The sequence below is a fragment of the Topomyia yanbarensis genome, chromosome 2 (genome assembly GCF_030247195.1).
Source record: "Topomyia yanbarensis strain Yona2022 chromosome 2, ASM3024719v1, whole genome shotgun sequence".
Lineage (NCBI taxonomy): Eukaryota > Metazoa > Arthropoda > Insecta > Diptera > Culicidae > Topomyia > Topomyia yanbarensis.
In genome coordinates this window covers 315,065,231-315,086,743 of record NC_080671.1, presented here as the reverse complement: position 1 = coordinate 315,086,743, position 21,513 = coordinate 315,065,231, and the positions used below count along the sequence as shown (strand labels likewise).

Here is a 21,513-nt window from a genome sequence, read left to right as displayed (position 1 = left end):
AAGAAGGGACGAGTCGCAGTTATAAAGTCGAGTACAAGGCCTGTAGTGACAGGCTCCCAGGTGAGTACCTGTCCTACTCGACATATTGGTTTCGTTTTGTGCTGCGCTTGTGCATATTTACAGTTTTTCAAAGAATACTGTTTGCATCGTTCGGATCATCGGGTCATCATACGGCTGTCTTGGCTACTGACGACATTATTGAGGATCTGGAGAAAATTGGTAGCAGCTTTACGAGTTTTTTGGAGAGTTCCTGAGAGACTAAAATACAAAGCCTATTTGACAGGCTCACCAGGTGAGTACCTGTCCAAATCGATACATCTCTCTTGGAAGGGTTCTCCGCTTGGTATTTTTCTAGGAGACGATTGCTGATCCAAAACTCTCCAGCTCAACGGATCTGACTATGGGTAAGAAACTGAAACCCAAGATCCACGTTCGGGATAGCATCGTAGATTTTCTACTGCGGACGGAGAAATTTCTCAACAGTAGCCAAGCAACCGACGAACTCCAAATACAGTTTCGTCTGGAGAAACTCGAGGCGAAGTGGGACGAGTTTGAGGAGGTTCAATGCGATATCGAGGGATCGGAGGAGCATGAAGAGAACACGGAGGCACATCGGCAAGTTCGGGCGGAATTCGAGGAGAAATATTTCGAGGTAAGGGCAGGGTTGGTTGGCAAGTTACCACGGCGGACTCCAGCGCCGACACAAAACGGATCTAGTTCCGAACCGGCTGGTGTACACACTTATGTGCGACTACCACAAATAAATCTACCGGAATTTGATGGTAGTTTCGAAAAATGGTTGCCTTTTCATGACACATTTCGAGCCTTGATCGACTCTTCACCGGAACTCAGTGGTATTCAAAAATTCCACTATCTGCGGGCGTCTCTTAGGGGTGATGCGTTAAAGTTGGTTGATTCGTACCCAATGAGCGAGGCGAATTACAGGGTTGCTTGGAATGGTTTGGTTGCACGGTTCTCTAATGGATATCTTCTCAAGAAGCGGCATTTGAATGCGATGTTCGAGTTCCCGAAAATTCGGAAAGAGTCAGCAGCGGGGATTCATGACGTCATCGATTGTTTCGAACGTAACACCAAAATCTTGGATCAACTGGGTGAGAAGACTAGTGGCTGGGGAGCAATGCTTACTCATCTATTGGTATCTAAGCTCGACGACGTCACACAAAAACATTGGGAGGAAAGCGTTTCAAATGAGGTCGAACCTTCGTTTACAATACTGGTGGATTTTCTCAAAAAACAAACACGGGTTTTAGATGCAGTTTCGGTGGACCAACGGATGACTACGTCAAGCAGTCAAGCTGCATCAACTGGGTTCAAATCTCGTCCTGCAAAGGTTTCGGTCAACTCGGCGACCGGAAACAAAGGTCCAAGCTGCGCATCCTGTGGTGATCAGCATTCTATCGCTCAATGTACGGCATTCAGCAAACTTCCGGTGGACCAACGGCTACAGCTAACAAATTCGAAGCGTCTTTGCAGCAATTGTTTGGGGCGAAATCATATGGCGAGAGACTGTCCTTCCAAATTTCGGTGCAGAACTTGCTCTAAAAAGCACCATTCTCTTCTTCATCCTGGATTTCCTGGTTCTGGTACTGCTCCCACCTCCGCTGCCTCTTCTTCAGCCACACAAAGCATGCAAGCTACGGCTCCATCAAGCTCTGGTGGTGCATCGAACTCCGGTGGTACAGTAACAAGTTCGGTTGCATCAATTTCCTCCAATATGGCTATGGGGCGTTCTGGAACACATATATTTTTGTTAACGGCGGTGTTGAAAATAAAGGACAGCTGGGGTAGAACGCATCTCGCTAGGGCATTGTTGGATTCCGGTTCTCAAGCGAATCTGATGTCGGAGAATTTGTCTCATCTACTCAAACTACCTAGACGAAATAAAAGAGTAGAAATCAGCGGTATTGGGTGCTCAAAGAAAAGTATAGCTCACGAAGTTTCTGCTGTTGTTTCGTCACGGGTCTTGGATTTTTCTTTGTCAATGGACTTTCTGGTTTTGAGGCAGGTAACATGCGACCAGCCGTCTACTTCTTTACCATTGGCAGATTGGAAACCACCAAACGGCATGAAGCTAGCCGATCCGGAATTCTTCGTCTCTGGTCCGATCGATTTGGTGCTTGGGTCTCAATTCTTCTACGATTTTCATCTACTCGATGGTGGCCGGATACAAATTTGCAAACTCGGATCTCCTTTGCCGATATTCGTCAACACGGTATTTGGTTGGGTAGCTGCGGGCGAGTCGGAGTGGTCTACAAGAAAAGCTACCGTTAGTTGTCACGTAGCGATCGCCGAACCGCTTGATAAGATCATCGAGAAATTCTGGGCAATTGAGGAGTTGTCAGAGAAGCCACTTCGATCACAGGAAGAGAAGGACTGCGAACAACACTTTCAAAGCACGTTCACCCGTGACGAATCAGGACGCTATATAGTACAGTACCCAAAACGGAATGGGTTCCACGACAAAATCGGCGATTCGAAGGGTGCGGCCTTACGACGATTTCGGCAGCTAGAAAGGCGTTTGGAAAGGGATTCAGACTTACGTGACCATTACAACGAATTCCTACAAGAATATCTTGCAATGGGGCATATGCAACTGATCGGAGAAATGGAGGATACACTGGATGAAGGGCGCACTACTTACTATTTGCCCCATCATCCTGTGTTTAAAGAGTCTAGCTCAACGACCAAGGTACGGGTAGTGTTCGATGGATCAGCGAAAACCACCACAAATCACTCGCTCAACGACACTCTACTTACGGGTCCAGTAATTCAGGACGATCTGCTGGACATCATGATCCGTTTTCGCAAGCACGTCGTTGCGTTAGTTGCAGATGTGGCCAAAATGTACAGGCAGGTACGCATTCACCCGGAGGACGCATCACTTCAACGGATCCTGTGGCGCTTCGATCAGGCTGAACCGATTAAGGTGTACGAGCTACAGACGGTCACTTACGGATTAGCGCCATCATCTTTCCTTGCCACTCGCGTACTTAAACAGCTTGCCATAGACGCCGGTGACAAATACGAGTACGCTGGTCCTGCTGTAAAGAAAGATTTTTATATGGACGATTTTCTTTCCGGAGCGGAATCGATTTCGAAGGCGAAACGTTTGCGAAGCGAAGTTCAATCCCTTATGGCTGAAGGCGGATTCGACTTGCGGAAGTGGAGCTCTAATCAACCGGAGGTTTTAGCCGACTTACCTTCCACAGCTCTAGAGGAGCAATCCACGCTACATTTCGATGCAGGAACAAAGGTGAAGACGCTTGGAGTGGTGTGGGAGACAGGAACGGACCAACTGTGTGTTGAGATACGAGCAACGGAATATGACGATCAATGGACAAAAAGGAAGATATTTTCGGAGATTGCGCAATTATACGACCCGCTTGGTATCGTGTCACCTGTGATTGCTTGGGCAAAAATTCGGATGCAACACCTCTGGTTAGTTAATGTCGACTGGGATGATCCGATTCCACGCGAGATTGAATCTAAATGGAATGATTTCCATTCACAGCTGCCCCTACTAAAGCAATACAAAGTTCCCCGTTATATATTTACACCAGAAGCTACAACAGTTCAATTCCACGTATTCTGCGATGCATCGGAAGTAGGCTATGGAGCATGCATTTACGCTCGCTCAGCCAGCAAGGAAGGTAAAGCTCAAATCCAGCTCATTGCGGCAAAATCAAGAGTCGCGCCAATCAAACGTCTTAGTTTACCGCGCCTTGAGCTGTGTGCTGCATTATTGGGTGCCAAACTCTATACTAGAGTATCCGCAGCGCTGGGGATGGAGGGAAATCCTTGCTGGTTCTGGTCGGACTCGACGGTCACGTTGCACTGGATCGCAGCACCCCCAAACACTTGGCAAACGTTTGTGGGCAATCGCACATCGGAAATCCAGCTGCTGACACACGGACACCCCTGGAATCACGTGAAGGGTACGGATAATCCGGCGGATCACGTTTCGCGTGGTATGTTGCCGGCAGATTTCATCGTCAACGTTCTTTGGAGGAGTGGTCCCGGATGGCTAGCAGACGAAGTGGATAAATGGCCAAAACATGCAAACCCTCTTCTTCCAAACGAGGACATCCTGGAACGAAAGAAAACGGTTTTAGTGGTTCAGTCAACGTCGCAGGAAAACCCGTTATTTGAGCGCTATTCTTCATTCGGACGTCTAGTTCGAATCACTGCTTACCTTCGTCGATTCATTACACGCTGCCGCTCTAAACATCATGCATATGAAGCATTCCTTTCGACGGTGGAGCTGCAAGAAGCAAAGCAAACCTTAGTAAAGGTGGTTCAACAAGAAGTGTTCCCAGAAGAGTTGATTCAGTTGAAGCAAAAACGTCCGGTTCCCTCGATATCACCCCTGAAAAATCGATATCCTTTCCTAGACGAGAATGGCATAATACGTGTCGGTGGCCGGCTGAATTTCTCCAACGAAACCTACCAAACCAAGCACCCTATGGCTCTTCCCAACAAGCACCTCCTTTCTCGTATAATTGCAGCGCATTTCCACTCACAATGTTTTCATTCTGGCCCCCGAATGACCCTGGCAACAATGCGTCGAGAATTCTGGCCGGTTCGCGGAAAAACTCTTGCCAATTATGTGTGTCGCAAATGTACAATTTGTTTCCGCCACAACCCTGTCCCTGTAGCCCAACCTCAAGGACAGCTTCCCAAGGCACGCATTGTCCCTAGTCGACCATTCTCAATCACCGGTGTCGACTACTGTGGCCCTATATACTTAAAACCTGTTCATCGACGAGCGGCCCCCCAAAAGGTTTTCATTGCTGTGTTTGTTTGCTTCGCTACCAAAGCCACTCACCTGGAACTCGTGTGCGATTTGTCAACGGACGCATTCATTGCCGCACTTCGACGCTTTATTGCCCGGCGCGGCTTGCCAACGGAAATCCATTCTGATAATGGTACAAACTTCAAAGGAGCAAAAACCACACTCACGGAAATGCATCGCCTATTTAGCATCAAACACAACAAGGAAAATTTAATCAATGAATGCAGCAGCAAAGGAATCACTTGGCGGTTCATTCCACCTCGAGCACCAAATTTCGGCGGCCTTTGGGAAGCGGCTGTTAAGACAGCAAAGTCCTCTCTGGTAAAAACAATCGGCTGCCGAAAACTTTCCTACGAGGACATGGTCACTGTCCTCTACCAGATCGAGGCAAACATGAACACTCGCCCACTAACGCCACTATCCGATGACCCGACCGAATTAGACGCACTAACACCCGGCCATTTCCTGACTGGCGGTCCACTTTTAACCCTCCCGGACCCTCAGTACACCGAAATACCAACAAACCGATTGCGGCACTATCAGCAGTTGCAACAACTGATTCAACATCACTGGCAACGTTGGCGAAAGGAGTATCTCACCGAGCTTAATCAGCAGTGGCAGAAATCCAGTTCTCCGGTGGACATCCGTGTTGGCCAAATGGTATTGCTGCAGGAGGATGGAAAACCTTCCGTCGCTTGGCCACTAGCAAGGATCGAAGCAGTTCAACCCGGCGATGATGACATCATTCGTGTTGCAACTATCAAAACAAGAAGTGGAACATACATACGACCGATTCGCAGATTGTTTCCACTTCCTTTCGACCAGCAATTGGCGGTGCAGCAACAGCAACGAGCAGCAGCTGAAAGTGAAGAAAAGTTGTTAGAAAATTAATCATACTTACCTGTTTTTTTCGATGATCCAATTGTAAATTAGACTTAGCTAATTTAGGTGGCCGGTAATGTTGACGTTTCACACTAGCACTGATCTCAACACAGCATAGCTGTATGATTGACAGATGAGACGAATGAGCGTGTCGTTCTCACTGGTTAATACATATGTGTATAAACTTAACGAAAGAAGTGAGAGACATTGAAGAGAGGAGAGATGGGGATAAAATGATGAGAGTAGAAATTAATGTTTCCAGAGAAGTCTCTAGCATATGTCTTTTGTAACTTTCTGTATGTGGTATGAGTTTAAAATTATCGTCATTCGTAATCAGCCTTCATAGCGATAGGTTCGTCACCGTCCGTAGTGACGTTTGAATATTCGTACTTAGTTTGTAATATCGTGTAGTAAAGTATAGTTCGTAGTGAAATAAACGTGTAAAGTAATAAATGTTGAGTAGTGTCAGGAAATAAAGTGTTTGATGTGTAATGTGTTATGTATGTATTACATAACTTCCGAACTGGCACAGTGACGCTATCTGCGCAAGGGTAGTCCAACTAAATTTACGATTGGACACGGAAAAATCGGGTACGGACTAAAACCACGGAGGAACGCTATTTGGCAAGGGTCACAACACGTCTCGTTTTATTATCTCATCCAACTCCTTCAACTCTGGCTTCTCTCTCATTTTCTTTTTATCCTTCGCTTCGACGATCAGTTCATCGCTCTTGTACCTCTCCTGAGGAGGCTAGTGTTTTTCTTTCTTCTCTTGTTACGGCATATTCAGTGCTCGTCACTAGCTGCTTGACCTTGCACGTTGTGCTTGTCCTTCATGAACTCATAGAGCTCGTCGACCTTTTATCTCACCTCCGCCGTCGGTGAAAAAATAAATCTTTTTAAAACAATTTTTGGGAAGTACAGAGAATGTTTGCCTTTTCAGTCAATTTCTATACAATAATGCAAGGCACAAATCTCCGATCAAAATGGGGAACGTGCAGATTGAGCCAGTCGCTACCAATAAATCTCGACATTTCATGACATTCTGAGACATTTGGCGATTTCGATTTTTGACATTTGTGTTTTTTGTTTCTTCGCGGTAGAGATTATTTGAAAGTGGTTAATGTTTGGTGCGATCTCCTAATTAAGTCCGATTTTTAACAGAAACTTTTTCCATGGTGCTATAGCTGCTGAGGTGTCTCCGGTTATAAAATACGAGGGTCTCTTTTTCAATAATGCCATTGGCACCTTTGGTAGATACATTCCGTCATGTTCAAAATAATTTCGCGTGGAAAATTTTCTCGCTACATGGAATAATTTAAAACGGTATTTAATCCTTGTGTTGCAAACTCGACTAATCCCTGTGGAAATAATGTTATAAACAGAAAGTTGAGCCCAGGGTAAAGACATATTGGACTAGCGTCGGTTTAAAAAAGTGAACAAATAAAGCTATCGCGTTATATATACATTTTTCAAAATTTATGTAGTTTTATGGCCCCAAACAGGAAGATACCACACTGTTTATTTTTCTATTAATATTAAAATCGATGTATTGAATTCTATTGTTTATTGGGGCTTTAACATCGATGGGTCCTTTGCCCTTAAAAGTGTGTGAGAGAATGGATTATACAGAAATATTGGACACCATTCTTATTAACAAATTTGAATTTGAATAGAATTAAGAAGGGTTCAACATCAGTATGGAATTCCAGCGTGTAATCATTAAGATTTTATTCATTATTAAATCTTTTAGGCTTTCTGTGACATTTAAAATTGATCCTGGTAATTCTTATGCAGATAAACTAACAAAATTGAGACTCCCTGTTTTCAACGTACATTACAATGAGATGGCATCTGAAACGATCCTACTAAACACTATATTCTAATACTTGAACATTAGACGACTGATTAGTCAGACCATTACAGTGATGATAAGCAAGAATGAAATACTTTGGCTTTTAAACCACAATGATCGATAAAACTAAAGCAAACAGAGGGTTCAACCAGATTGACATCATACAACCTGCTCCCTGTCTACTCGCAATAAATAAGACTCTTTTATCAGTGATGCTTCCGTCCGCCTAGCACAGATGGAACGGCGTCCGAGATGATCGTCCAGATCGTTATCAGCCGTATAGTATCCGCAAACAAACGACAATAAGTGGGCAAAAGATTGATATAAATCCTCCCGTTTTCATTTGCAGTACTTCACACTTTATTCATCATCAACGCGGTCACTGGCAGCAGCTGTAGCGACGAGGAATGGCGGGATTAGATAGCACGCAGGTACCCTCCAGCGCCACCTCACAGGCCGCCGACGGCCACGTGCAAAGTGTGGATGAACTGAGCCGTTCACTGCAGCGGTTCAATTGGCCCGACTACCTGGTGTTTGTGCTGATGTTGGTCAGTTGTATCTTTATTGGAATCTACTTCGGTTACAAGGATCATTTGAAGCATAAAAATCGGAAAACTGCCCGAAGAGATTCGGAAGCTCTGGATTATCTGGTCGGAGGAAGGAAAATGAAAATTTTCCCAGTAGCGGTTTCGTTGGTAGCCAGGTAAATTTTGGAATGCTTGCTACGAAATTGTCGGATGATAATTTTGTTTGTAAATTTTTAGCTGGATATCTGGAATATCATTACTTGGGACATCGACGGAAATCTACGTTTATGGAACGCAGTACTGTTATATAGTGTTCGCAGTAATTGTGATGGGCTTTGTGATGCATTACATATTCTTGCCTGTGTTTCATGATTTGCAAATTACTTCGGCCTACGAGGTAAGTTTCTATTTTTTATAACTAATCTTCTAACTAAGAAAGTGAAAAATCACTGATTGCTAGTTCGAACACTGAACAGTTCATTCAATAATTTCGTGTCTAATTGAAAAGAGCCTAGTACGTAGATTATTATTAAAAAATCATCGATAGCAAGTGGTGCAATACAATTCAGCACATCATTGATTGTAATGTTAAGTTCTGTTATGTGATTCTACACCAATTCTGTTGATGATCTCTGGGATTTGCGTGAATTTCGCAATAAATAATTGTTTCTTCTCTTGAGCTACGGATAAATTCAGTGTTGGAAAACTGACGTTGGGTTTGCTTACCCTCAGATTGATTACAGAACTTCTCTCATTGACTACTGTTTCATCACTCAAACAAAGCTCATAGTTTTGCTTCCTCCTATTGATTACACGCGTTTGTGAGAATTTTTCCACTAACATCTCTGTTCATACCAACTTGAGGCATATAGCCATCGCACTAGCTATTTACATTTAGGTGTCACTGCAGTTGTCAATCGCATCGCAATCGCGGACTTTCTAATGGCACGGTTTGCTTTGGAATACCGCATATCTAGTGATTGTAACATTCCTCGTCCAATCTCGTGTAGTCCTGCTGCATTGTCGTCCTTGCTGTGCTCATTTCGATCATTAACTTCAGGCCCTTGCCAACCAAACATTCATTACCACTATTCGCCCCAAGTAACAGAATCAATTTTAAGTTACACTCGAAAAAATTTCGTATCATAAAAAAAATTAGAAAATTAGATATAATATGAAATTTCTAGAGAATATATAGCACCTATCACCTTTATAGCCTTTATATCTTTATACCTTACCAGCTCTCGGGATCGTAGTTACAGAATCGACAAATGTCATCTTGACTTTTGCCATTTTTTTCAGATGATACTTAGCAGGACAATCTCTTATAGATAAACCTGTGATTCTAAGCAAGTATTTTTGCCTTTCTCATATAGAAAGGTTATGCAATCACTCTGAAAATCGTCTACCTAATCCCGACCTGGAAGGCCGAGTGTCATATCCCGTTCGACTCAGTTCGTCGAGATCGGAAAAAGTCTGTATTGTGGGCATGTGTGTGTATAATATAATACACTGTATATGTGTGTGTATATTTTTTTACTTGATGGTAAAGCTTTTACGCCGACCTAGCATACGTTCAGTAGTTAGACCATACTACTGATTTCGTCCATCGTGTGCCAGAGTGAGGGACTCTGAACAGAGAAGTTAACTCTGAACCCTACTCCTCTTAACTCCACGAAGGAGTCCGACATTTGCCTGATCCCCAGGATTCCATTTGAAATGATTACTTCAGGGGGAGGCGTGTTAATGCACTTCACTTGATTGCAGGTCTAGCTGGTCGTGCTAGATTTCGCTGGTCTCATAAACACCATATCAGTCCTGCACGGCATGATGCTCTACATGTCCTCCTCTCTACGTTAACCAGTTGGATGCCGTGCTCGATCCAGCGATTCTGGTTGGAGGGTGGCTTCCGGTTCACTAGTGCCCCGACGACCCTATACTGGTGCTTTGTCGTGTTCGATGCTAGTCCCCGACGGTGGAGTTAGCCTACCTCGGCGGAGAGTTCCCCGACGAAAGAATGTCTCCCGAAACCGTTGACGGACGCGTTATTCTTCCTTCGATGCAGTCCGGCAGAATGTTGAGGTCAGTCCAGCAATTCCGGGTGGAGGATTGCGTCCAGTTCACTGGTGCCCCGACGATTCAAGCCGGCGATTCGCTACAGACTACTCGGAATAGTCCCCGACGGTGGATCTTTCCTACTCCGACGAAGAGTTCCCCGGCAGTCGAAGATCTTCCGAAACCGATGCTACCCGGGCAGATGCCGAGGTCAGTCCTGCGATTCTGGGTGGAGGGTGACTTCCAGTTCACAGGTGCCCGGCGACCATTTGCCGGTGCTATTTCCCAATCTACTCGAACTAGTCCCCGGCGGTGGGCCTAGTCTACTCCAACGGAGAAATTTCCCGAAGATGCAATTTCTCTCGAAACCGTTATCCCGATGCTGGTCGGTTTGGTGCCGAGGTCAGTCCTCCGGAGGGAGGATGACTTCCGGTTCTCACATGCTCCGACGACCTACCGTCGACGATGCGTGCGCTCAGTCTAGTCCCCCGTGGTGGATCTAGCCTACTCCGGTCGCGCCCGATGGTCTACTTTATCTCTCTTCCTCAGACTGATTTGTCAAGTGCCATGGTCGGTCAGGCGTTTTCAGTTGGAGTGTAACATCCGGTTCATCGGTGCCTCGACGAGCCGAGGCCGTGTACTGCTACGATGCTGGTCGTTGCTCCTCTCGCAAGCTTCGTTGCGACGCTGATATGATCTGAACGACTGTTCTGTTCACCGCGTCCCATTGTTTATTGTCCGCACATATTCTTTCGACAATATTGGTCATGTAAACGTCCTCACCGACAATGGTTCTCATTTCGTTTAGCTCGTGCTCGAATCGAGGATCACTTGATCAGGCGTTTCCCCTGCATCTCCGCATGCGATGCAGAACGGCGAACTCGCGTGGCCTGTTCAGATACTTTTTGAAACAGCCATGACCAGAAAAGAGCTCCGTCACGTGAAAGTTCAACTCACCATGCGCTCTGTTCACCCACACCGACAGGCATGGAATTAGTCGATGGTTGCATCTACCATTTACAGCGTTATGTCACTGATGCTGCCACTTGATTGAGTTGTCAGCTCGGGCTCGTTTACCTCCTGTCGTGCCTAGATTCCTATAAAACTCACTATCTTCTTCGAGTAGAAGGTTTATGGGAATCGTTCCAGCAATCACGTAGGCTGCCTCTGACGAGATAGTTCGGTACGCGCTAGATACCCGTATGGCTATCAGCCTGAACGTGTTGTTCAGCCGAGATGTGTTCCTCTTCATCTGCGGTGCCGTCACCCAAACAGGTCCTGCGTATTTAAGCACCGATGTGGACACACTCGCCAGTAGTCGCTTTTTACTGTTGCTGATCGCCGAATTGTTGGGCATGATCCGAGATAGTGTCGAGATCACTTTTACGGCCCTCCCGCATGCGTGGTCGATGTGGCTTACCCGGTCGTCTATATACCACTCCCAGTTGTTTATCTACCCGCTTTGAGTTGATGATACGCTCTCCGATTGAAATTCTTGTCTGCTGCACTGCTTTTCGGTTGCGTACTTTTTTAAGCCTTCACCGCTCTTAGGGTCCTCTGAAATTCTCAATAGGTTTCGATCGTACGGAGCTCAAAACAGTTTAGTGGGTTAGTTTAGTTTATTCTTTCGGTACAAAACCAACAAAAATAACTCGACGCCAAATCGGGCCAAAACAACGGGTTTTAATCAGTTTCAAAAACGAAAAACATCGTTTATGGAGACACTTCGCTTTGCAAGTCTCTAAGTTCATGGTGATTTGAAAACGAATGATTTACTACGTTTGCCGCAAGTGCATGTGGCCCGTCAAATCAGCAAAATCGAATCGAATTTCCACAGCCTTTTCTGTTTAAAACGGTCATCCGCAGCAAGCTTGTTGTTACCCTGGAATTATTGGAGGACCTTTGAGATGGTCGAATAATGTATGCCTATCAATTTTCCCAAGGCGCGATGCGATAACTCAAGATTGTGCATATGGGTGTCCCCGGACGGTTTGTTGACTTTTTTCTATCTCGACCGAAATCTGACTGAAAACTGCACAACTTAGCGGATGTAAACAATACACTCTAAAGAGAATGTGGGCAAAATATGGTTCATTTCGGTAAAGTATGAAAAACGATTCGCAAGTTTGAAAGTGTCCGAATAATTAGCGACTCACCCTTTACTTGAACCACGTAGATCAAGATATTAACCCTTCTACGTGTGTTTCTCCAAGATACTTCTAATCCGATTATGGTCATGTCCGAGAAAAAAATGACATGTGGAATGGCAGATCACTTTGGTTATGGGGAGTTCGAACATATTGTCAGGTTGACTGCTAGAAAATGTTGCTCACTGACAGATCCCGTATCAAGCTGGTCACTTCAAGGCTTCAGTATTTTTAATATCTATACATCCGTCTCCTATATGCTGTATGATCGAACTTCCGTTTACGTCGCAAATTTAACTTTAATGTAGTATGTCCTCAGTATCTCTGACTTTCTGCCGAGAGAACGATATTTCATCCTAACTGAAAGCCTACTTAAAATTGAGGCTCCTCTCTCGTTGAATGGCGTTAAAAATTTCTTGTGTTTTTTGGGGAACAAACGAAAATCTTTAAGTGCTTCAGCTAGGAAATTTTAGGGGAGAGTGAGGACACTTGATCCTTGGGGATATTTGATTTTCTGACCATATCTCGTAATCTATACGCCTAAAGTTATCACAATATAAAAAGAAAATGAAGCATTTGGTCGTTTGTGATGTTTAAAAGACAAATCTGATGTATTACATTTGGTTTAGAAAAGTTATATAATATTTTAGAAAATATGTGTTTAAATCCATCTCGAAGATCTTTTCACAAATTTTTTGAACGGTTGTATGAGATCGTCGAAATCATTATTTATTAATATTTTCAAGTAGGTTTACTTTTTAGGGGCTTTTGCCTAGAAAAAAAAAGTTTTTCGAATAAAAAAATTCACAACACATACAAAAAATAAATTTTGTGCACATCATGCAACAGGCATCTCTGATCCCAGTAACACTGGGTATTCTTGATCCCTATCATTAGTTCTCTCGAACACTTTAAAAATGTATAGAACTAGAAAAACATCATTTTCATAACGCACCTGGCACTATTAATTGATCAAGAATGTTTTTTTCTGTGAACCAACGATGGTATAATTTATTGATGGTTGAAATATTCAGTTAAGCAGCACTGATTTACCGCAAATACTTGTCTTGACTTTCTACTGTGGTTAAAGTTTGTCGTGCATCTAAAAAGATAGTCTAATTATTCAATTTGTCAGGATAGGTGATTAGCTGAACTTTCGTGTCCATAGGTCATAGTGTGCTTTGTTTCTTTAGCCCTAGTAGGCGGGGGATCAAGTTACCACACGTTTTTACAAAAACCTCGTTTTGGCATGATTTTCAAAACTGTTCATATTGCTGACAGGACGTAGTATTCGGATTTACACATTATTCATAGCTCTTATAATTCGAATTGACTACAAGAAGGCAATTGAAATTTGCAATTGAAATTTTTATTTCATTAAAAAGTTATAAGAAAAAAACAAAAGTGGGATCAAGCGTACCCACTCTCCCCTATTATTTGTAAATGGATTGGGTTACCACACATTCTTCAAATCCATACAATGAGATTCAATTAATCTTTCAGCCTGCTTCGTTGTGGGCGTTGATAGCATGGCAAGCCGGACCTTGATTTTCCAGGTCATTTATTTATGTTATGAATATGCAAATTTAAGCCCTTGTAAGTGGGTGAAATGATTTTTTTGTTTGTGTTTTTTTTAGTTTTTTGGTAGAATTAATGAAAATTAATTAACTGCATTCTACTGAACGGAATTATATCATGGTTGCATTAATCAATCGGTATTATGTGCATCAATTTTGTATTAAAAGTTGAAATTACAGAAAATCTGCCGAAAACGACGTTGAAAAATGATTTTTTTCTGCCTATTTCAATATTGGGTCCCATTCGAAAACAGAGAGGCTTTAAATATAGGTTCCGCGTGTTTGTTTTCTATCATTCGTTGCTTGGGTTTTGAACGAGCAACAGCGCCACGATGACGATAATTTCTTTGCTCCGGGGAGAAGCAGGTGGTAATTTCAAATCCTCAAATGGAGTTGCTTTACTTCTTTCTCCAAGGCTGCCGCAAATAAACCGATAGAGCTGTCATTTTTTCTGTATGCTATATATTTATGTTTATCACCGGTGAACCCACTATTACGTGGAAGTGAACTCGCATGAAAAAGCGGTGAACGTTGTCACTTTTTTAACGCAAACGTATTGTAATGGCCATAATTTGCCCTTTGTGTTTTTTGTTTGTCCGTTTTTTGGGGTTTTGAATCTAAGGTGGGTAAAGTAACCTCTAACATTAAAATTATATGTGTTGCAGCTGTTCTGCTTGTGTTTAGCATATTGTGAATAACTTCACAATCCAAAAGTGCTCATAAAAATATCGTAGAAAAAGATTTCTTACGAGTGTACGATTACAATCGTTTATAACATTTGTAGTATTAATTGGAATTACTCGATTTTTAGTCGTAAAAATGTTTACCAAATTTTTACAAAGTTTTGAAGCATGTATTCGCCGTTTGTCGTGTCAAAGTAATGCATTTTCTCCTATTGTTTTGTTTTTCTGTGCTTTCGATCTCGCTGGAGCTATCATATCAGAATGTTTTTTAGTTTATTGAATATGCCTCGGTATGTTAACATAACTTAGCCGGGAATCTTTTATATTCTTACAATGCGTAAAAATGCCAAGAACATAACACCACCACTAAAAGTACCCATCCGTTGCGTCTTGTTGGCGTAGTTTGCTGCTTCGTTTTGAGATCATTGACAGCAAAACATTAGCTTCGTTGCCCGCCGTAGCTCGGGGTTCATTCGGTTTTCTTTCCCTCGCGTTATCGTTAATGTCGTCAGCGGTACTGCTCTCTTATTGTTCACGGTCAGATGTTGTCGTTTGTTTTTTAATCTGACGTGTGACTGTAGCAAATCCATCTTCATCGGCATCTGCCTAGTGGCACTGGTTGTTGGATTGGAGAAGCTAGGCGTAATCATTGTTACTTTGCTATTGGTAAAGGCAGTTGGTTGGTAATGGTCGCAACCGTGCTTAGGTTAGGGTTTGTTACCGCTCGATCTGTATTCATAAATTAAGCAACCGTTTGGGGTTTAGCATAATGGTCAGAAGTGTCAAAATAATGCAGTATTTGTTCTTGTTTAGAAATCGATTCTTTTCCAGATAACAGTAGCCCTTTCTAAGATACGCTAGAATCTATAGTATATATTTGAACATTTTTCACCGCCGTCAACTGGGTGAAAACCGTTATTTGTAGACTAGCATTGATATCGACAAAACTGCTGTCAATTGCTTCTTTCAGAAGCACATAACAATAATATAATTAATGAGAGATGGAGTTTGGTCACGTTTGTTTCGATTAAGTTGTTGAGGATGTTTTCGATAAAGTTGTTGAGGAGAACATTTCCATGAATTCGTTCTGGCTACAAAAATCGGCGAACAAACGTTTCAATTCATCACCTCAAAGATGAACGAATGGTACGCACTAGGGTGTCCCAAAATGACATCATGTTAAAAAAGTCATCGGGCTCACTTCTTAAATGAAAGGTTAGAGTATCAGCACCACTTTCTTCTTCGGCGTGAATTTGTTAAAACCCTCCCTACTGGTGGCGAATTTAGATTTTTTGAAAAATGGGCCGATTTTGGGTAAAATTTCAAATTTATACTTGTGGAAGTGCTTCTGTCTGTCTTAGATTTTTTCAGCATTTTTTTATTTTTCTGGAGATCAAAATGGAGAAGTTTGGTTGTTTAGTTTGTACAAATTTTGAAGTCACTAAAACTTAGTAAAAAGTGTAATTTTGGGTGTTTTCAAAGTTTTTCTTCAAAACTAGGTATCTACAAATTTTTAAAAGTATGGAGAACACTTCAAATAGTTGAGCCGAATAAAGCGGCGTAATTTTGTTGAAGAAAGTGTATAGCCACGGTAAAAGGGGTATGAGTTATATAAGTTTGTGTTATATAACCTTCGACATTTTTAGCAGTTCATCAAAAATAATAATGTTCCAAAAATAAAACAATTCAAAGGCTTAGACCACAAATTGTTTTTTGGAAAATGAAAGGAAAATGCTTTAAAACGGCGTTTTCTGTTTGTTTTTAGTGCGTCAGGATCGGGTTTAATGAGAATTTGATGATTTTTGGCACAATCAATTATAAAAATAATGAGAACTTTACTAATGATGCCAAGTCTCTAATTATTTTTAGAAAAGTTAATTCACCATAATTACTTCTAGGAGGCTTTTCCACCAAAATTATTGTACAAGAAGATACGCTGTATTCTGTTGTAAAACTTTTTCGAAAATACAAATCCTTCAAAATTGACTATTTCGGAATTGTGTGATCTAAAACGTAAAGATAAGTTTTTCAACATTCACTCCACCCTTCTGCATTTTTTTCACTCTAATGTACCTAATATGGGAATGAGACTACAAAATCTGAATACGTTAATCAATTCGGCATACAAATATACGCCATAACTTGCCACTAACTCGACATATTTGTTTAATTTTCATGATTTTCAACCCCACTAGGTGTTTATTAATAAACTAAATAATTTTAAAAAAATCGTCAAATGCTCATAAAAACCGATTCTGATGTAGTGGAGACAAGAAGAAAACGCCATTTTTCATCATTTTCCTACAATTTTACGAAGAACAAAATGCGGACTAAGCGCACTGAAATTGTTTTATTTTGTAGAACAGTGTTATTTTTTATGAATAGCATAAAATGTCAAAAGGTTATCTAGCAAAAACTTAAATAACTCTAACTTCTTCAGCAAAAATACGCCCCTATATTTTCAAGGCTCTGTCGCTCTTATAATCCACAATTTGTACACACTAACTAACCAAACTTATCCATTTGGATCTGCAGAAAAATAAAAAAATGCTGAAAAAAATTTAAGACAGTTCAGGAGCACTTCAACAAGCAAAATTTGAAATTTTACCCAAAATCGGCCCATTTTTAGAAAAATCTAAATTCGCCACCAGTAGGGAGCGTTTTAACAAATTCATTCCGAAGAAGAAAGTGGTCCTGATACCCTAACCTGTCATTTAAGAAGTGAGCTCGATGACTTTTTTAACATGATGTCATTTTGGGACACCCTAGTACGCACCATACGAAACACCCCTGTAGGATTCACTGCGAAATAGAAGTTTTCAGATAAAATCTTGGTACGTCAAGATAAATCGAGTTAAACCAATTATATTGTTGATCTTCAAATTGTTGAAATCTATTATAACTGTACCCTGCATTTCGTCGACCATTAACCATTTCCGCTCCGCATTTTGAATTTGAATATGTAATGTTTTACAACTGATTTTTAACCCTCAAATTCTTCTTACATACGTTTCCGGCTTCAATGAAAACTAGGACTTATTTTCCCGTGTTTATTTTTCCACCAGATTGTATCATTGTACAAACCGTCCAATTTACGAGGATCTATCTCTATTTATCTATTTTTAGTACTTACAGCTGCGTTTTGATAAGCGGATGAGACTTTTAGGGTCGCTCCTGTTTACTTTGGCTTTGGTAGGTTGTAAATGCGATTTCTTTGGCGACGCTTCGTTTGGCACTAAGCTTCTATTCTCGTTGTAGTTACTATGGCTTCCGATCGTTGTTTACGTCCCAGCGCTGGCATTTAACCAAGGTAGGATGATCAAAATTTGTCTACTCTGATGATGCTTCTAATGGTGTTTGTTCTCTTCCATCAGTGTCCGGAATCAACATCCACGTCATTACCCCGATCGTTTGTCTGGTTTGCATCTTCTACACTAGTGTGGTGAGTTTGGTTTCGGTTTGTTGATCTGATATGTGGATTTTTACATGAATATCTCAATTGTAGGGCGGAGTAAAGGCCGTGGTATGGACGGATGTCTTACAGACGATGGTTATGGTTGGTGCAATGGTTATTGTTATCATCAAAGGGACTAGCGATGTCGGTGGTCTTGGAGTGGTTATAGAAAGGAACTCTGCTGGACAGCGTTTCGAAAAACCAGAGTACGTAACCATAATTTTTGGTCTGGTCTTGATTTTCACTAACAAACGGTTCTCATAGTTTTGATCTCGATCCAACAACAAGGAGCACGTTTTGGAATTTATTCATTGGTGGAACCTTCTTCTGGACTTCCACCAATGCCATCAATCAGAACATGATGCAGCGCTACCTGGCACTTCCCACATTACGGGCAGCACGAAAAGCTTTGGTTCTGTTCATTATTGGGACGACGATTATTCTTTCCCTTTGCTGTTACAACGGACTTCTTATTTACGCGAAGCACTATGACTGTGATCCTCTCAGTACCGGTTTGGCCAAGGCAAAAGATCAGCTGGTACCGCTTCTAGTGATGGAAGTTCTAGCGGTTTATCCTGGCTTGGCGGGACTCTTCGTTGCTGGTATTTTTAGTGCAGCTCTGAGTTCACTGTCGACCGGATTAAATTCACTCTCAGCAATCGTCCTGGAAGATTTTTGCAAGCCATTTGTAAAGCGTCCGTTGACTGAACTACAGACACGTTATCTCATGAGGTGTACTGTCTTGATATTTGGAGCCTTGGCAGTGGTTTTGGTGGTAGTGGTTGAAAAAATGGGAGCCGTCTTGCAGCTATCGATGAGCTTAGGACCTGTTACGTTAGGACCCCTTTTCGGGCTTTTCATAATGGGAATATTTTTCCCCCGCATCAACGGATTGGTGAGCTTTTGGGGTTAAACCGAAGTTCGGCTTACAGTAATATTCACCCAAAACCATTCATTTCAGTGTGCTATAATCGGAACTATTGGAGGACTCGCGACGATGGGCTACATAGTGATTCGATCTCAGATATCAATCGCTCTCGGTGAAATCGTTTTCACTGAAAAGCCTGTCACAGTGGCTGGTTGTGCGTATGATTACATTCCATTGAATAAAACGTCCAGTTTTCATTTTCCAACCGATGGATCGCAAACAACGGTAGAGAAATCTCTGCATCACGTTTCGTTTCTTTACTACACCCTGATCGGCTCTATGGTGCCTACGATCATAGGCTATCTGTGTTCAGTTATCATAAGCTTTACCGTTGGATTTAGTCCGGAAGATATGAACATTGATCCACTCCTGTTGGCACCATTCCTGCGCAAGTACTATCAATCGAATAAAGTGAAAAATATGGCCGAAGTCATACACGAGTTCGAAACGAAAGATATTCAGCTTTAACTTAAAAGCGAGATAGTGCGATTCGGTGTGAATGGAATAAAGCGAAATGTGTCGAGACTGAACTGTGCAGTGTAGAGAGCTTTTTTCAGTGCTTAAAGAAAGTCCCTCATGTAACGCGTTACGAGTCATAACATTCTGCTAACGCTTGTTTGTGCTTTCAGTATTTACAAATGCGGTTCGATCAACGGATGCGAATGTTTGGATCGATTCTTTTCATGGTGGCATGTGTAAGTATACATAAGGGAAACCACCTGCCTGTTTTTGCATATTTCTTACTTTTTTTTGTGGAAATCGAATTTAATTTAAATCTAGCGACTGCACAACGGTATATTGAAACTCTAATATATATTGCCTCTCTTGCAGATAACAAAGAAACAAATTAAATAAACTCGTTCGGAAAAATGCATGCCGGCTGATGAAATCAATCACGTGAATCCGCCGTTTTATATTTCGAGGAGGCTCGCGGTATTTTGCACAGTTATGAAGTCGTTTAGTTTTGGGAAAATTTTGCGTTAGTTGCACAACTTTTAGAAATATTTTATTTTTCAATGCTTTGATTTCGAGTGCCACAAGGAAACGGTTCAATGGCTGAAAATTTGACTAAGATTATTTTGCTTACAGTTGCTTTGGATGCCAATCGTAATTTATGTGCCAGCTTTGGCGTTCAATCAAGGTAAGTCAATTATGTTTTAATGGCTTCTTATATAAGTGGTTAGTTTCACAAAATACTATACATCCAAACGATGAAAAAATCTAGTTTTTTTTCTTCTTTTAGTTACCGGAATAAATATTCATTGGATAACACCTATCGTCTGTTTAATATGCATTTTCTACACTAGCGTGGTAAGTAAAGATATATTGTTGTTGCTTTTTATGTATGAAAGCCTCCAAAGATTGAAGGTGAAGGAAGTTTTTGTTACAATATTCTCTGTATTGCGATTTTTGGAAAACTGAATCGAAGTATGATTTTAATTTTTTTTCTTTCTTCATTTTCTTATTAAGTTTGTATAGTTTTCAAAAAAAATATTCACTTGAATGCAACGAATGCTGCTCATTTTTTCGGTGTTTCTTTATCGTCGATTTTTGGGGTCAATGCTTAGTCCGCTTTATTGTACCGACGGCTAGTCACAAGCTGTGTGCTGTTCGACGTGCCAGTGGCCTTTTTGGCCCAGTATTTGCTTCGGCTCTTGCCGTTTGCACACCTTTACCTACATGGTGATTTTCGATCTTCTCCTTGCGTATCAGTTCGTGAGCCGCCTACGGTAGGGTGCTTTTGTGTATAGCTCGTAAGACGGGCTGCCACCAACGCACTCGTTGCCGTCGCTGCAGGCTTTGCTATGATCAGAAGTCCGTTGTGAGGTGCTCCATGTTGGGTCACCCACAGGAGTTTTTACAGTCCATGCTTGCCTAGAATTTCCACGTTCGGAGAAGACCTGGGCCGAATACGTAGTTCAGCTGGTTGTGTTGGGAGGTTATCAGTTTGCACTGAAGTCTCATATACTGCCAGCAGGAGCTCTACCATTTTGAGGACGGTTGGATCTGTCGATGCTGTCGGGGAAATACCCGATGTAAAGCGCTTGTTTTGGAATCTGCAACGCTTCAACGGCTTCCAATAAAGCGCCTTCCCAGGGCTTGATTGCAGCTGTGGCATCATGCAGCCACCTAGTTGTATCTTTGTCTACACAGGCGATTTCGAGATACCCTTGTTTGTAGGTGCACTTCCTAAACTTGGGTCTTGAATTGTTTGAGCTCTGTTCCATGATGATCAGCGCGCATCGAGTAGCATTCAGCTGCTCATGGCTGAGGGTGTTCGAAGGGTACCCAACCGGAATGATGGCCTTCGCGTACGAGTTGACCATTTCGTTGAAGGTTGGGCGCTACTCAGTTTTTAATATCCATCTAGAATCCTGACCCTTGCTCTTTTTTCGGTTGCGGTTCCTTCCTGCACCCATTATTGTCCGGCGACTCCGTGTCCGTCGAACGCTGTCGTTTGGATAGTGCCTTCCCTATTGGGAATTTTGCCAACGCTAGCGCTTCAGCGGGTTTGTGGCCGTTCCTCAGCAGCCACCCATAGCGTTTCTTCGCCGCTCCGCTTAAGTGACGAGTTATTCTTGTTCCTCTTGT

At 42.2% G+C, this 21,513-nt stretch overlaps 2 protein-coding genes across 4 annotated transcripts in view; both read left to right on the top strand.

The window, feature by feature from the left end:
• Window positions 1-21,513, top strand: part of LOC131683634 (sodium-coupled monocarboxylate transporter 1-like) — a 51,125-nt gene that overhangs the window by 23,517 nt on the left and 6,095 nt on the right. Inside the window, exons 1-9 of one of the 3 annotated variants that reach the window (XM_058965766.1) lie at window positions 7,674-7,827; window positions 7,900-8,253; window positions 8,315-8,474; window positions 17,666-17,731; window positions 17,798-17,849; window positions 17,914-17,981; window positions 18,045-18,199; window positions 18,258-18,888; window positions 18,955-19,451. In XM_058965766.1, coding sequence (XP_058821749.1) covers window positions 7,958-8,253; window positions 8,315-8,474; window positions 17,666-17,731; window positions 17,798-17,849; window positions 17,914-17,981; window positions 18,045-18,199; window positions 18,258-18,888; window positions 18,955-19,389 — 1,863 coding nt within the window. In that variant the 5' untranslated portion in view covers window positions 7,674-7,827; window positions 7,900-7,957 and the 3' untranslated portion in view covers window positions 19,390-19,451. Of the gene's footprint in view, window positions 1-7,673; window positions 7,828-7,899; window positions 8,254-8,314; window positions 8,475-17,665; window positions 17,732-17,797; window positions 17,850-17,913; window positions 17,982-18,044; window positions 18,200-18,257; window positions 18,889-18,954; window positions 19,452-19,550; window positions 19,617-20,010; window positions 20,063-20,164; window positions 20,233-21,513 lie in introns of those variants that run through there. The other 2 variants (XM_058965767.1, XM_058965768.1) reach the window with 2 other exon arrangements.
• On the top strand, window positions 401-5,704 carry LOC131680540 (uncharacterized). Its single transcript, XM_058961255.1, has one exon. It carries the CDS (start codon window positions 401-403, stop codon window positions 5,702-5,704), a length of 5,304 nt encoding a protein of 1,767 aa, XP_058817238.1.